Here is a 15,000-nt window from a genome sequence, read left to right on the forward strand (position 1 = left end):
AGAGAGTCAGATAGAGCGAAGGAGAGGGAGAGAGAGAGAGAGAGAGAGGGGGGAGAGAGAGAGAGGAGGTTCAGCCGGAGACAGCGACAGAGAGGAACAAAGAGATACAGAGAGAAGAAAAATAGAGATGAGGGTTCTGCAAACAGGGGAGGAGGAAGACAGGGTGAGAGCGAGAGAAGGCAAAAGAGAGAGAGAGGGAGACAGGGAAAGAATAAAGGAGAGAGGGAGTAAGAGAAAGGGGGAGACAGAGAGGGACAAAGGGGAGAATGGAGAATAGGGACAGATAAAGTAGTGGGAAGAGAGAGAGAGAGAGAGAGAGAGAGAGAGAGAGAGAGAGAGAGAGAGAGAGAGAGAGAGAGAGAGAGAGAGAGAGAGAGAGAGAGAGAGAGAGAGAGAGAGGGAGAGAGAGAGAGAAAATGAGAGCCAGAGGGAGAGAGAGACAACAAGAGAGAGTCGGTGACAGCTAGAGAGAGAGGCAGCGAGAGAGAGAGAGATTGAGCAAGAGAGGGAGAGAGAGAGAGAGAGAGAGAGACAGCGAGAGAGAGAGAGAGAGAGAGAGAGACAGCAAGAGGGAGACAGCGATAGCGAGAGCGAGAGAGAGAGAGAGAGAATCTCCTCCAGGGACTGTGTGGTGTCTGTTTTGTTATATTTGTTAGCTTTGAATTAAATTCACTGCAGTAGACCAAGTCCTCCGGTGCAGTTTGTTAGTCTGACAAACCGGGATTTCGATTTCCATATCACACGTGTGGTTGCGGACAAGCTCAAATCTTGGTGAACGCGGAGCTGCACTGTCTACCTGCTGCCTGCAGAGGCACCCGTTGGATCAACAGGATCTGACGACTCATAGGTCGGCCTTTGACCCACAGGAGTTGCTGTTGAAATAGCAGCTCTTTCAGCCGCAGAATGCAGTCATTGTGGTATGATCGTCGGGCTTGAACGTGATGATAGGAAGGCTTTAGTGGTGACCTTATCCGGATGCTTGATCAAGATACGGGCTAATTAACATGGCCAATTTGTCTGTGCAAATAATTTCAGAGGACAAAGACACAAAGAAGACGAATAATACATTTTCTACTACAATTGGATGATGATTGGTATGAATGGTGTGTGTGTGTGTGTGTGTGTGTGTGTGTGTGTGTGTGTGTGTGTGTGTGTGTGTGTGTGTGCATGCGTGTGTGTCTGTCGGCAAGCATGTATGCAATCAGATAGATTTATCATTGTAACATGTTTTGGTACTTTAAATATAAATATGGATTTTAGGGGCTGATGCCGATATTAGGGAGTAAAAAATGACCAATATCCATATACCGGCTGATAATCAATAATATCGGTTGGGCTCTAATCAGGGTTACACATGAATCATCAGCCCAGTGAAACACCATTCAGCTCGGGTGACAAACACACACTCATACACACAGACACACACAAAAACACACTGGCCTACACACACAAACATACGTACTAACACACACAGGCACACCCATTTTCAAAAGTGCCAAGTGTGTGACAGATGAGGCCATTACATCAAATTGGTGTCAGTATATGGAAACATGTATGTATATATATGTCGATATACAGTACATATGTACAATGCATGTACCTAATTATTCGTGATTATAATGCATAACATAGTGTACAAAACTGTACATGTACAAAGTCTGATCAAGAAGAGGCCTCCAGGGTGTTCTGTGAGAGAGAGACTAGCTGTTGGTGTTAATCCTAATCCCGACTCTACCTTGGAACATTTATTAGGCACTGGATTAGTCACAGAACCCACACTGTTGAAACGTCAGGAAATATATATCAACTAGTTCATGGTAATGGTCCTGAATATATTGGAATAGTCGCCATGATGCCACGACGAAAGGAAGTAGGACCAGTTGTAATAGCAACGGAATTATTGGAAGTAGTTTTCGTTGTACGAGAAGAAGTCAGTAAAACCATCAGTATTTTCACTAAGTAGCAGTAGCAACATTTAGCTCTGAAGTAGCATATTAGCATCAATGTTATTATCTGTAATATTAATCAGCCAATGTGGAAATCAATCCAGCAATAAAGACTGCAACATCTAGCAATGTGTGTATGTAGGTATGTATGTATGTGTGCATCTTTGTATGTACACACACATACATACTATGTATGTGTGTGCATGTGTATGTATGTGTGCTTGTGCATCTGTGTATGTATGTGTGTGCATGTGTATGCATGAGTATATCTGTCTTCATTGTGTGCATGTCCTCTGCCCAAACAGCAGTGTGCTCTGAGCTTTCTGAAATCTGTCACCAGCTGTGAATACTGAACAGATATCACTGTCACACTCACACTCAACACAACACAGACACACACACATACACACACACACACACACACACACAAAGACCCACACATACGCACAAACACACCGCACACATCCAGGGCCATCACTCCATCCTATGGCGGGCAGCAGGGGAGACTCGTCCTCCGTGTTGATGACCCAACATCACACACCATGCGCCTCTCCCGGCGGCATCCCATCATAACCCGCTACGCCGCTTTGCTCTCTAAACGTCGGAGTCCCTGTTTGCGCTCCCTGTTTCAGCGTTTGCACAGTTGCACCCGTCGGTTGTAGATCCTGTATCCGGTGTCTGCCAAGCGATGCCGTGTGTGCACATCGAGCACACATCTAATTCTGGTCTTAAGAGTTTTGAGTCTAAATGACGTATCATGTTTGGACTGTCACACTCTCACATTCATGAGAGATGAGAGAAGTTTGAAAGATGACGGGCGAGCCAACGTTAAGTTGAGTGTACTATCAGATAGGGCGACTGTACAAACTGAATTTTGAATCAGTGGACATCTTCATATTTCTTTCTTTTGTGTAAAACTTTATGGATGAGGTTCTTCTGATTCCTTCTGTTCTGATCAACCCAGGCTGCCTCATCAATGAGAATATCATGATAACAGTCTATAAGAGCCTCACTGACATGAGAATATCATGATAACAGTCTATAGGGGCCTCAGATATGATAATATCATGATAACAGTCTATAGGAGAATATGTTACAAATTTAGTTTATTGGAATAACATGAATGAAGAGAAATGCAAATCTGTCATTCAGAGCATTCTGTGTTGGAATAAACGCTCCAGGGAGGACCTGGTATGGCCCTCCATGACAAAGTTAGCCTTTCTTTGTGTGTGTGCGTGCGTGCGTGCGTGCGTGTGTGTGTGTGTGTGTATATGTGTGTGTGTGTGTGTGTGTGTGTGTGTGTGTGTGTGTGTGTGTGTGTGTGCCTTTGTGTGTTTAGGAGAAGATGGATAGTAAGAATTAAAAAAGTGGCATCTTATTTATTTATGCCATATAATAAACCCACAACAAAAGTGGCTTGTTTATCTGTGGTCCAAATATACGTGACAAATGTGGAACTTGAAATGAGATCTCTTCCTTTGCTGCGTCTAAATGTGCGCCTCGTTTTGTGTTTCAAAATGCTCTGTTTGGTGTTGAAGTTGGTGGAGGGTACTTTGCCGTGCAATAATTGCATCATGCAGTATTTTAATTATGAAGAAAGTCCCAGAAGCTGAGGCAGAGAATTAGAAACACAATCGCACAGAAACACGGTCCTCTCACCAATCACAACACACACACACACACACACACACACACACACACACACACACACACACACACACACACACACACACACACACACACACACACACACACACACACACACACACACACACACACACACACAGACACCAACACACAAACACCCTAACACCCCCCAACACACACCAACACACAGACTGGACTCACAAAACCTATTTAATAACAGACACACAAAGTCACGACACACGCACACACACACACACACACACAGACACCAACACACCGCCACACACACGCAGGCCCGGGCACGACTCAGACGGTTGGACGGAGGGAAGAGCAGCTGTGTGATGTCGGAGCAGATATCACATCGGACCGGAATGAGTCAGAGGACGGCCCGCTGACTCAGACACGACCCCCCCCTGGCTCACCGCCCCTCTCATCAGGGCCATCCCGGGGTCCTGGCGTGGTCACCGCGGCGACGTCTACCGCCTCAGTGGCCAGGGGTTATGGTGGAAAGGCGAGGATGGAGAAGGAGATGCTAAACATATGTATATGTTCAGTGTGTATCTTTGTCGACGCTGTTATCACTATCATCATCATCATCATCATCATCGTCAGCATCATCATCGTCATCGTCAGCATCATCATCCTCATCGTCATCATCATCATCGTCATCATCATCATCGTCATCGTCAGCATCATCATCGTCATCATCATCATCGTCATCGTCAGCATCATCGTCATCATCATCATCATCGTCAGCATCGTCATCGTCAGCATCATCGTCATCGTCAGCATCATCATCATTTGCCTCATCATTGATAATTGATTGAACAACTCTAGGACTATATTTCCACCAGTAATACGACGACTCGGTCTATGTTCTGGATCGTCCCCCCTCCCCCACACGGCACCTTATTGAGATGCACCTAAACATCCCCAACCACTGTACATCTCTATGGAGGAGAGCGTCTTCCTGATGACTTAACGTTGGCACAACCGGCAGCACTGGTAATGATGATTGGTGCCGCTCCATCCTGGACCTTCGATCAGAGACGTCTGAGAGCTCTCGGCTGGAGCTAATTAAATATGAGTCCTGCTGTTATTGATCCTTCTCCACTCCTCATCTCCCCGAGCCAGGACCCCCTCCCACCACCACAACCAATTACACCCCCCCCCCCACCCCCCCCCCCAGCTGACCACCAGCCCCACAGCCAATGGGAACGTGTGTTCACCTCACAATCGTCAAAGACAGCCAATAGGAGCGTGTGTATTGTAACAATCATCAGAGACAGCCAATAGGAGCGTCTGTATTGTAACAAACCTCAGAGACAGCCAATAGGAGGGTGTGTATTGTAACAATCCTCAGAGACAGCCAATAGGAGGGTGTGTATTGTAACAATCATCAGATGAGAGCCAATAGGAGGGTGTGTAATGTAACAGTCCTCAAAGACAGCCAATAGGAGGGTGGGTAATGTAACAGTCCTTAAAGACAGCCAATAGGAGGGTGTGTAATGTAACAGTCCTCAAAAGACAGCCAATAGGAGGGTGTGTAATGTAACAGTCCTTAAAGACAGCCACATAGCGGAATCTACTCCAAGGCGGGCTCCATTGTAAATCTCCTCCGTGCCCAGAGCTCATATATAAGCCGGTTTACCTGAACAAGAATGAGTGATGCAGTAGGTGAGCTTATGTGTTCTGTTAAATGGAGATGTTTTAGACATATTACCGTCTTACACATGATATATTCTTGTGGATGTGCTTCTGTTGTACTATCTGAGCATCATGGATAAAGCGAGGCAGGCCCATGTGCTGCTAGTGGAGTTCTGTTGGACTCCGAGAAGACCAGCACTCGCTGTACTCACTCGCTGTCTTTTTCAGTTAATTCACATGAGTCTAATTCCAGTTTGTGCATTTAGCAACACTGCTTGTATCGTTGCCAAAAATGATTGCTAAGTTACGTGCGGATTCAGCTTATTTATTTCAAGTGCATGTTTTCTTTGAAAATGCTCAATAAATTGATCAAATTGGATTTGATTTGCTCAATTATTTGGCTAATAGATGGATAACAATGTGCTTTGTGAGGCCGAATCATGGAGGCTCTCCAGACTACATGAGTGCGCTACACTGTACAGTTCAGTTAACCCGTTAGTGGTTACCCAAATCTTTTTAATAGAATAATCAAATATTGAAATCCTTTCAAATACCTCTCCTAACTAATTACATCAACCAGATGGGTACACACACACACACACACACACACACACACACACACACACACACACACACACACACACACACACACACACACACACACACACACACACACACACACACACACACACAAACACACACACACACAGGGTCCAGAATGAACGCCTAGATTTGACCATTTGTCATGTGGAAGAAAGTAACATATTCTAAAAAGTGTTTGTCTGATATACTTTTACACTCTGGTAATACAAAATTACAAAATGACTCGCGCATACACAGACACACATGAAAACCTGGCGCTAGCACACACGCCAACCCACACATACGTCTCTTCACCTGTGGAGACAAGAACCTGCATTCGCACCCACACACACCTGGTGTCATAACGCTATCACCCTCCAATATATTCATAGGGCAACGTTTGACATTATTATGGATTCATAATCAAATAGTTGGCCACAGGGCGACCTTTGGTTGCGTGACTCCCAGCCCAAAGGTGCTGGGTTTCATCCCCAATGGGCCCCCTTGAGCGAGATGCACCCACACGTACCTGCTCATCATGTGAATGAATGCACGGACGTGGCTCTGGTTGAAAGCCAATGTGTGACTCCGCCTCTCTACTGTCACTCAAAGCAGCCCTTTTGAAACTGGCTCTGAACATGGTACTCTCCTCACCCCTCTCCCTGCACCTTCATTTGAATGCTTTGAAAGGCATTTATGTAACCCTTTATGGATATTTGGTTTTGAATCGATTTAGTGTTGTTGTAAAATATTTTTTAGTGCCTAAAGAAATTAATAAAATGTGTTATTAATAATATTATTAAAAGCGTCTGCTCAACGGTTGGATAATAGTACAAGGTTCTTGTATTGTACACCACTTCCGTAGTATTGAAGTAGACCCTACTATCCTCTCCAAAGCAACATTAAGCCGCATAATAGGACATGATGAGGGGATTCTGACAGGAAGTATTAACGGCAGGGAAGGCCCGCGGCATTTCACCATGGAGATTTTTACAGGGCGCAGCGTTGAAAAGGTTTATCTGGGAATTGTAGTTCAGAAATCCCATACATTACGAGACCTAAGGTTACGTCGATAAGCTCCCATGTCTGAGTGGCTCTATTTGATGACGGTATTTTCTATATACATCAGACTATAAGCTTTCTGAGGATGTTAGCCTGCTGCTAATTCAAACTGCTGTTTCGTGTATACGTTAGCCTGCTGCTAATTCAAACTGGCCATTGATATTGATTAACGCGTCACCACAAAGTGCTGTTCGGTGTCTAATTTGCCCAGTTGTTACGGCTCCAAACACACGCTAATGACATAGAATCAAGTCTTAAGCAAGTGCAGCGGGCGACTGGGACGCAACAGACTTCAGCGGAGCTCCTTGCGTGTATTAGGGAAAGCTTACGTAACGTTTGATGGAAGTCGTACCCCCCCGCCCCCCCCTCCCCCAATCCGAGATGCATAGCTCAAAACAGAGATAAGCATTGAGCCATGCACGTATGCTCATACTTGGACTCATGGCTTTCCAAAGAGACACACACGTTTTTTGATTGTGTTACACAAAGACACACAACCACTATCCCTTCAGCAAACACATCCACCTCTACTCATTGATAATGACCATCCCTCTGCACTCACAAACGCGTATAAGGATCATGTATAATGTATGTACACGTACGTGCACACACGTTATATTTATATTTTAATAATAAAATAATTTAACATGTTAGTTTTGTATTCTTCAACACACAGCACTCAAGCTGCACAGTGCAAACACAACCATCTATAAACACAAACCATCATGACACACAAAATTCATCGATCGGTAGACTACTGTGAGTATGGGACAGCATTCATCCGCACAAACCCGCACACACACAGAGAGATGTGCAGCCGTTCACGCGCACACACAGACCCCCACAGACACTTGCACATATTCTGGACAGACAAACACACAGAGGCAAGCAGTGCCAGTGTGCACGAGCCTCACCTCACTCACAGCCTACAGCAAACACAACGTATGTGTTCAACGGGAATGTGTTCTGGTGGGACCTGTTGAGCAGGTATTGTCCCTCTGGGTGGATGTGAGCTGGTATTGTGTCTCTGGGTGAATGTGAGCTGCTATTGTGTATCTGGGAGGATTTGAGCAGGTTTTTGTGTATCTAGGTGGATGTGAGCAGGTATTGTCCCTATAGGTGTATGGGAGTTGGTATTGTCTCTCTAGGTGGATGTGAGCAGGGATTTAATAGAGGTGGATGTGAACATGTCTTGTGTCTAGGTGGATGTGAGCAGGTACTGTGTATCTGGGAGGATGTGAGCAGGAATAGTGTTATCTGGGTGGATGTGAGTATGTATTGTGTTATTTGGGTGGATGTGAGCATGTATTGTGTCTAGGTGGATGTGAGCAGGTTTTGTGTATCAGAGTAGATGTGAGTAGGTATTGGGTATCTGGGTGGATGTGAGCAGGTTTTGTGTATCTAGGTGGATGAGAGCAGGAATTGCATATCTTGGTAGATGTGAGCAGGTCCTGTGTCTCTGGGTGGATGTGAGCAGGTGCTGTGTCTCTGGGTGGATGTGAGCAGGTCCTGTGTCTATGGGTGGAGGTGAGCAGGTCCTGCGTCTCTGGGTGGATGTGAGCAGGTCCTGTGTCTATGGGTGGAGGTGAGCAGGTCCTGTGTCTCTGGATGGATGTGAGGAGGCATTGTCTCTGTTGGTGGATGGGAGCAGGGTATTGTCTCTCTAGGTGAATGTGAGCAGGTTTTGTGTACATGTGGATGTGAGCAGGCATTGTGTATCTATGTGGATGTGAGCAGATTTTGTGTATCTGGGTAGATGTGAGCAGGTATTGTGTATCTGGGTGGATGTGAGTATGTATTGAGTATCTGGGTGGATGTGAGTATGTATTGAGTATCTGGGTGGATGTGAGTATGTATTGTGTTATTTGAGTGGATGTGAGCAGGTATTGTGTCTCTAGGTGGATGTGAGCAGGTTTGTGTATCAGAGTAGATGTGAGTAGGTATTGTGTATCTGGGTGGATGTGAGCAGGTCCTGTGTCTCTGGGTGGATGTGAGCAGGTCCTGTGTCTCTGGGTGGATGTGAGCAGGTCCTGTGTCTCTGGGTGGATGTGAGCAGGTCCTGTGTCTCTGGGTGGATGTGAGCAGGTCCTGTGTCTCTGTGTATTTATCGACGGCAGCACCACCACAAAGCCCGGGTTCCACAAAGCGCACGCACACCAGAGCAAAAAGAGAGGGAAAAGCAGCACGGCTCACACACACACATACATTTATGCAGGGGGTAAACACACACACACTCACAGACACACACACTCCGACACACACACGTACATCCACATGCATACTCCCTCTACACCCCCCCCCCCCCCCCACCCCGACGAAAGAAGAGGAAAAAAAACCTCAAACATAATCAGAACCAGCGTTCTCGACAAAGAGGTTGCATTACCACATTCCTATCCTGCATAAAGTATACACACAAACAGGAACGTCCACGCACACTTATAAACACAGCATCTCAACACATGTACACACATCATCCCTCCCAGGATCGGTACTCTCAGCCTGGGTTCCCCCCCCCTACAGCTAAGGTCGCCCCCCGGCGGTTCTGCTCCAAGGTTCTCTGTGAGGTTCCCCTCTGAGGGTCCACCCGTGCTTTCACCCTAGGGCTCTCTCGCGGGAGGTTCTCCCTCCACGGCCGCGCGGCGTTCCTCCACGACGCGCTCCGCTCGCACTCACCTGAGGGCACGAAATGAAGAACTTTGTTGGTCTCCATAGTTGAGAGCAGTGAGCGGTGGCTGTTGAAGGTAGTCTTCCACACTCTCGGGCGTTCTGCGCTCTCTCTCTCTCTCTCTCGCGCCGAACCTTCCTCCGATTGCTTCCTCCCCGTTCCTGAGTCAACCCATCATGGTGCTGTTATCCTGCGCTGGTGTGCGATCACCTCTGCTCCTCTGCTCGCTGTGAATCCAGACTGCCTCTCTCTCGCTCTCACACATGCGGTGACTCAGCCCCGCTCAGCCTTCCACTCACAGCAGCACCTCTGGGTCCTAGAGCCTGCCCCATAGCGCCTCACCGTCGCTCATTACCCCGCCCCCCCCCGCCGCCCCAGCCAATAGGAACGCGGCATTCGTGACGTGGGGACACACCTCTTGTTGAGCGCTCAACATGTCGGCGAACATGAAGAGCAGGACGAAGAGGATGACGAAGAGGATGACTTGGTTGTCTTTGGAGAGGAACAGGGGGATGCGGCCAAATACTTCTCTTACTCACTGGATCAGCTCAATGCAAAGCGATTGAGAGTGAGACGTCCTTCTACAGAGAACACAACGCAAGAGTGGCATGGTGGCTCTACCGGTTCCACGGACCGGTTCCACTCCAAGGTCACTTCTAAGGGCCAGAACCGAGCCGCAGCGAACCGGAGTGAGGGCTCCGATTCATACAACAGCGTGTGTGTAGAAACAGCAGGAAGAGGAAGTTGCCTCTGAGATAAACTCAGGCGATAAGACTCTGTTGTGAGCAGGCTCACACGCAGGTAGGTTGTCTGGAGAGGCTGAGGACTCAGTGTCAGTGTTTCCCCTCCATGCGTCCTGCAGTGGCACAGTGCTGTTAAGCGAGGCGCGCCAAATTCTTTCTGTGTTATTTAAAAACACATATCATAAGTGCTCCATAGTGCACCCCTCCACTGGTACATTGTCATTAGTGTCACTAGAGAAATACTGTGGAAAAGTATCGTCAAATTTGGCTGGCCAACCCTAATCTTGCATGCTCGTTCTAGTTATGTTGTGTTTTCCTTGTACGAGACCCTTTATGTTGGAGAGCAGCAGAGCCTCACTGGAACCAGTGATCCCACTGCACTAGAGCCATTCAGCACTGTGAAAGTTAGTGCAGCTCACACCAGACTCAGCAGTGCGGCTGGATAACGATGTAGGGTAAACACTGTATAGTGAGTGCAGAATCTTCAGAGTGTGATAACTTTAAGACAACCCGAGGCTGTTTGGACATGTTCTTATGTAAATGATATGGGAAAGGTCAGACACTCCCATTAAGAGTAATCACACAACCAGTGCTGGGGGTGTGTGTGTGTGTGTGTGTGTGTGTGTGTGTGTGTGTGTGTGTGTGTGTGTGTGTGTGTGTGTGTGTGTGTGTGTGTGTGTGTGTGTGTGTGTGTGTGTGTGTGTGTGTGTGTGTGTGTGTGTGTGTGTGTGTGTGTGTGTGTGTGTGTGTTGAGCGGCTGGTGTTTCCTGCATGGAAACAGTTAACACACCAGCAGGGCCAAAACATCACACCATGTCACAACCAAGTTACCAACAGCCTGCGGTTGGTGATCTGTGTGATCACTATCACACAGACATAGACACACATAAACACATTCCCACAGACACAACAAAACACACACACACACACATGCATGCACACAAGCATGCATAACCATGCAAGCACCCAAACACACACACTTTGTTGTGTGGACAGCCACCCCAGGTGCTCCCTCTGGGGGGTTATCTCAACACAGAATGTTTTACATTAGTGTTCAGTCCTGTTACTCCAGTAAACTCAACTCATGATATCCTCCTCCTCGCAGCCGTGGAGCTACCGTCGACCATGCGGGATCCTAGAGGATGTGGATCTGCGTTTGCTGTAACAATTACGCAGCATGGAGGATTCAATTCATTAAGTCTCTAGCTAGCCTTGCTGCTACCTTCATGATGAACCATCTGCTCCATTGGCTTTCACTGCTCATGTAGTCTAGCACGGGAGGTCTTCTGAGACTCCGACTAGTCTTACTATTCACACCGTCCACCAAACATGCAACAGGTTTGGTTTTACGTCCAAATGCAATAAGCACCACTTCCTCCACGCCTACACAGAGTACTGCATTTTTGGGGCATGACTTCCGACCGAGGAGATGCGAGTTCAGAGCTCAGCCGTGGGGGCGTCGTTGGAGGGACAAGGTGTGAGGCTGTCGGGGCTGTTGTGGTGCGCCCTGCCCTGCTGCCTGGAGCTCGCTGGGTTAGCAAAGTACGAGCCGGCTGGTGGGTGGCTAGCTGCATCTCTTAGAGCGACCCTGGACTGGGGAGCCGGGGAGGCATGGGTGGTTAGGGTGAGGAGGACGGAACACACAACTCTCTTTCCCTTATGAGCCTGAGATGAAAATATGTGGGCGGGTTTGAGGCGGTGGCAACACGGTCATTAGCAACCTAACCCGCCATTCCCTTTCTTAATGCTCCATGCTGCTGGGTATCAAGCATCATCAAACGTCGCTCCTGTCGTCTATAAAAAGCTCTCCTACATGGTAGAGTTACAACCTAGCAGAAGTCATTTCATAATCCGTTATATAACAGTGTTGTGCAGCTCCTAAACCTCCAAAAAACACTATTATACTGTAACCACTACTTTAATGAGCATCCCATATCCCAATGCGCCCGGTCGACATGTAGGGTACGTTGTAGAGCAGGATGCCTACCCCCTACCTATAGTATACCTATAGTAATAACCACCTCTCTTGATGGTTCAAAGAGTCTTGGTTCTTCTCCCACTGGTAGGTAGATCTATGGACGGCAGGAGCTCAGGAGGTAGAGCGGGTTGGCTGGTAACGGCAAGGTTGCTAGATCGATCTCGGGCTCCTCCTAGCTCCTAGCGAGTGTCGAGGTGTCCCTGAGCAAGGCACCTCACCCTGACTGCCCCTTGACGAGCTGGCTGTCGCCTTGCATGGTTGACTCCGCCGTCGGTGTGTGAATGTGTGCCTGAATGGGTGAATGTCAGGGAATATTGTAAAGCGCTTTCGATAAATGCAATATTGTAAAGCGCTATATGAATGCGGCCCATTTACCATTTACCTTTGGCGCTATGAGCCCGTGGTGCTACGCACCACCCCGGGGATGTTGTGACGGAGATGGCTCAAAGCATGCGCTCACCTGCCTCCATCTCCCCCTGGTCCGCAGGGCCGGCTCCTGACCGCGCGGACCCTGGCCTGGCTTCTCCCCCCCTTCTGCTCTGTTAATTGGGCTTCAAAGGGTGGTTCCTCTGCCCCCCCAGGGGGCAGAGCTGGGGCTTGTGGTGTCAACTTTAATTTTAGACGCTGTGTGTAGTCCGCAAGCAAACAGCTGGCCATCAGCTCGCGGCTAGCAGGGAGCCAGCGAGTGCCCAGCTGGTTTTAAATAATCTGGAGTCGTGGCGGGTACTGGAGCACACAACATGAGCTGCAGTGTGAAGTTGGAGAGTGCCCTTTTTTCTCTTCTAGGTGTTGTCTACCTGGTGTATCGTGTCCTGTGGTTGAGACAGGGGACTGAGTGTCGGTCAGTACGTTGACATGCACCTCTTCATCCGATTACAGCCATCGTTCGACTAATGCTCCTCAATTGGACAGCTGCCATTGTCTGAGTATACATGGCGGTGAGAAAAATAAATACATTGGCCGAAGCATGTCATGCCTCGGTACGATAGGTGGCGCTGTAGCCATTTCAGCTAGTGGTAGTAGAGCAACCGGCTGACCTCGGCGAGAACAACAAGACCGTCGTCTTCTTCTACTCCCGGCTCACGACCCCGGGGAAAAATGTCGAGCATGCGCAGAACGCCAAAACTGATTCCAAACCAATTAAACGTATACATGAGAAACTGTATTCGGTCCGATTTTAGTACGACTGAGGTGTATACATGCATCTGAAAAATCCAATCATAGTCGGACTAACCCAATAAATCTGAGGGTCTAATGGGTGAGTGAAGGCGGGGCGTGTCTCCTGGTCTCTATGTCAACCCCCCCCCCCCCCCCGCTGTGTGTTCATCACAGTAACACACCGTGGGGTGGGCGCCCACCATATCGATCACATTACCACAACACAGCTCTACACATCAACATGCTTCAGCACTGGTGGTGGCGGAAGACAGAGATTTCAAATCCCCTCTTTGTTTTTGTGACGTGTGCAATGGGTGTGTGTGTCGTTTCAGAGACTCTGCTTGATCATCAGGCTGGTGAACATTGCATTATGTATTCAACTGCGTATGTGTCTCATGTTCCATTTCCCTTACATGGTCGGTCATCTGCTTATGTGTCTTGTCCTAAGAGGCATGAGGGACAGGGTGCTAATGGAGGACCGAGACCATGCAGAGCATGGGATTGCCAAGGAATAAAGGGAGGAGCGAAGATGACAGAGAGGAGAAGATGAAAGAACCAGAGGGAGTCAATGAGGTCGGAGGAACGAAGAGAAGAGGAGAAGGAGGTAGAGGAGGAGGAGGTGGAGTAGAAAGGAGGAGGAGGAGGAAGAGATAGGGAGCTGGGAGGAGGTGAAGTGAAGAGGAAACTTAACGAGTTGGCGAGGAGGAGATGAGGTTGAGTGGGAGGAGGTGAGGAGGGGGTAAGGGGGAGAGGGCTGACGTGTGGAGGCTGGAAGGAGGTGAAGTGATGAGGAACATTAAAGAAGGGGGGAGGAGGAGATGAGAAGGAGATGAGGAGGAGGAGGAGGAGGTGAGGATAAATATGGAGGAAGACCATGGCAACAGAATACAGGAATGCAGCACATGATAGATGAGGAGAAGGAGGAGAATCTATTAGGACAGTAATGGAGAGAGGGGAGAAGGAGGAGGAGGAGGAGGAGGAGGAGGAGGAGGAGGAGGAGGAGGAGGACGACAGAGGGAGCAGCTGCTTCTTGTTACTTGGTTGCGACACACATCACTGGGAGACCAATCAGAACATAACCTCACACTAGTTGTGTGTGTTTGTTTGTGTATGTGTCTCTTAGCTTGTGTGTGTGTGTGTGTGTGTGTGTGTGTTGTACGCATTAATTGTGAGTGTGTTGGTGTATGTTGTATATGTCGTGTGTGTGTGTGTGTGTGTGTGTGTGTGTGTGTGTGTGTGTGTGTGTGTGTGTGTGTGTGTCATGTACATGTGAACACTAGATGAATGATGGAAGCCATCCTACATGCTGGCTTCTGCTTGTGTCTACAAAGCGATCTGTGTGTGTATTCTCGTGTGCAAATGTACAAAGTATTTGTATTTGTTTGTATGTAAGCATGTCTCCGGGTGGCAGCTTGTGTGTGTGCGTACAGTAGTCACGTCTGTATGTGTGAGTTTCTGACAGGGAGATGGCATGTGTGTGCCCTTCTTGTGTGGAATGTGTTGGTGTGTGCGTTTCTATGTATTTGTGCGTGTTTGTATGTGGTACATCGACAATAATTCTCCCGAACCACG

At 48.0% G+C, this 15,000-nt stretch overlaps 1 protein-coding gene across 2 annotated transcripts in view; it reads right to left on the reverse strand.

Annotated features, from left to right (window-relative positions):
- The window catches only part of slc4a11 (solute carrier family 4 member 11), an 81,383-nt gene that overhangs the window by 61,645 nt on the left and 4,738 nt on the right, over positions 1 to 15,000 (reverse strand). Inside the window, exon 1 of one of the 2 annotated variants that reach the window (XM_056590222.1) lies at positions 9,558 to 9,831. The exons of the other annotated variant lie outside the window; for it this stretch is intronic. Within the exon in view, the coding sequence (XP_056446197.1) occupies positions 9,558 to 9,594 (37 nt within the window). The 5' untranslated portion in view covers positions 9,595 to 9,831. Of the gene's footprint in view, positions 1 to 9,557; positions 9,832 to 15,000 lie in introns of those variants that run through there. 2 annotated transcript variants of the gene reach the window in all.

The sequence above is a fragment of the Gadus chalcogrammus genome, chromosome 5 (genome assembly GCF_026213295.1).
Source record: "Gadus chalcogrammus isolate NIFS_2021 chromosome 5, NIFS_Gcha_1.0, whole genome shotgun sequence".
In the NCBI taxonomy this organism is placed as follows: Eukaryota; Metazoa; Chordata; class Actinopteri; order Gadiformes; family Gadidae; genus Gadus; species Gadus chalcogrammus.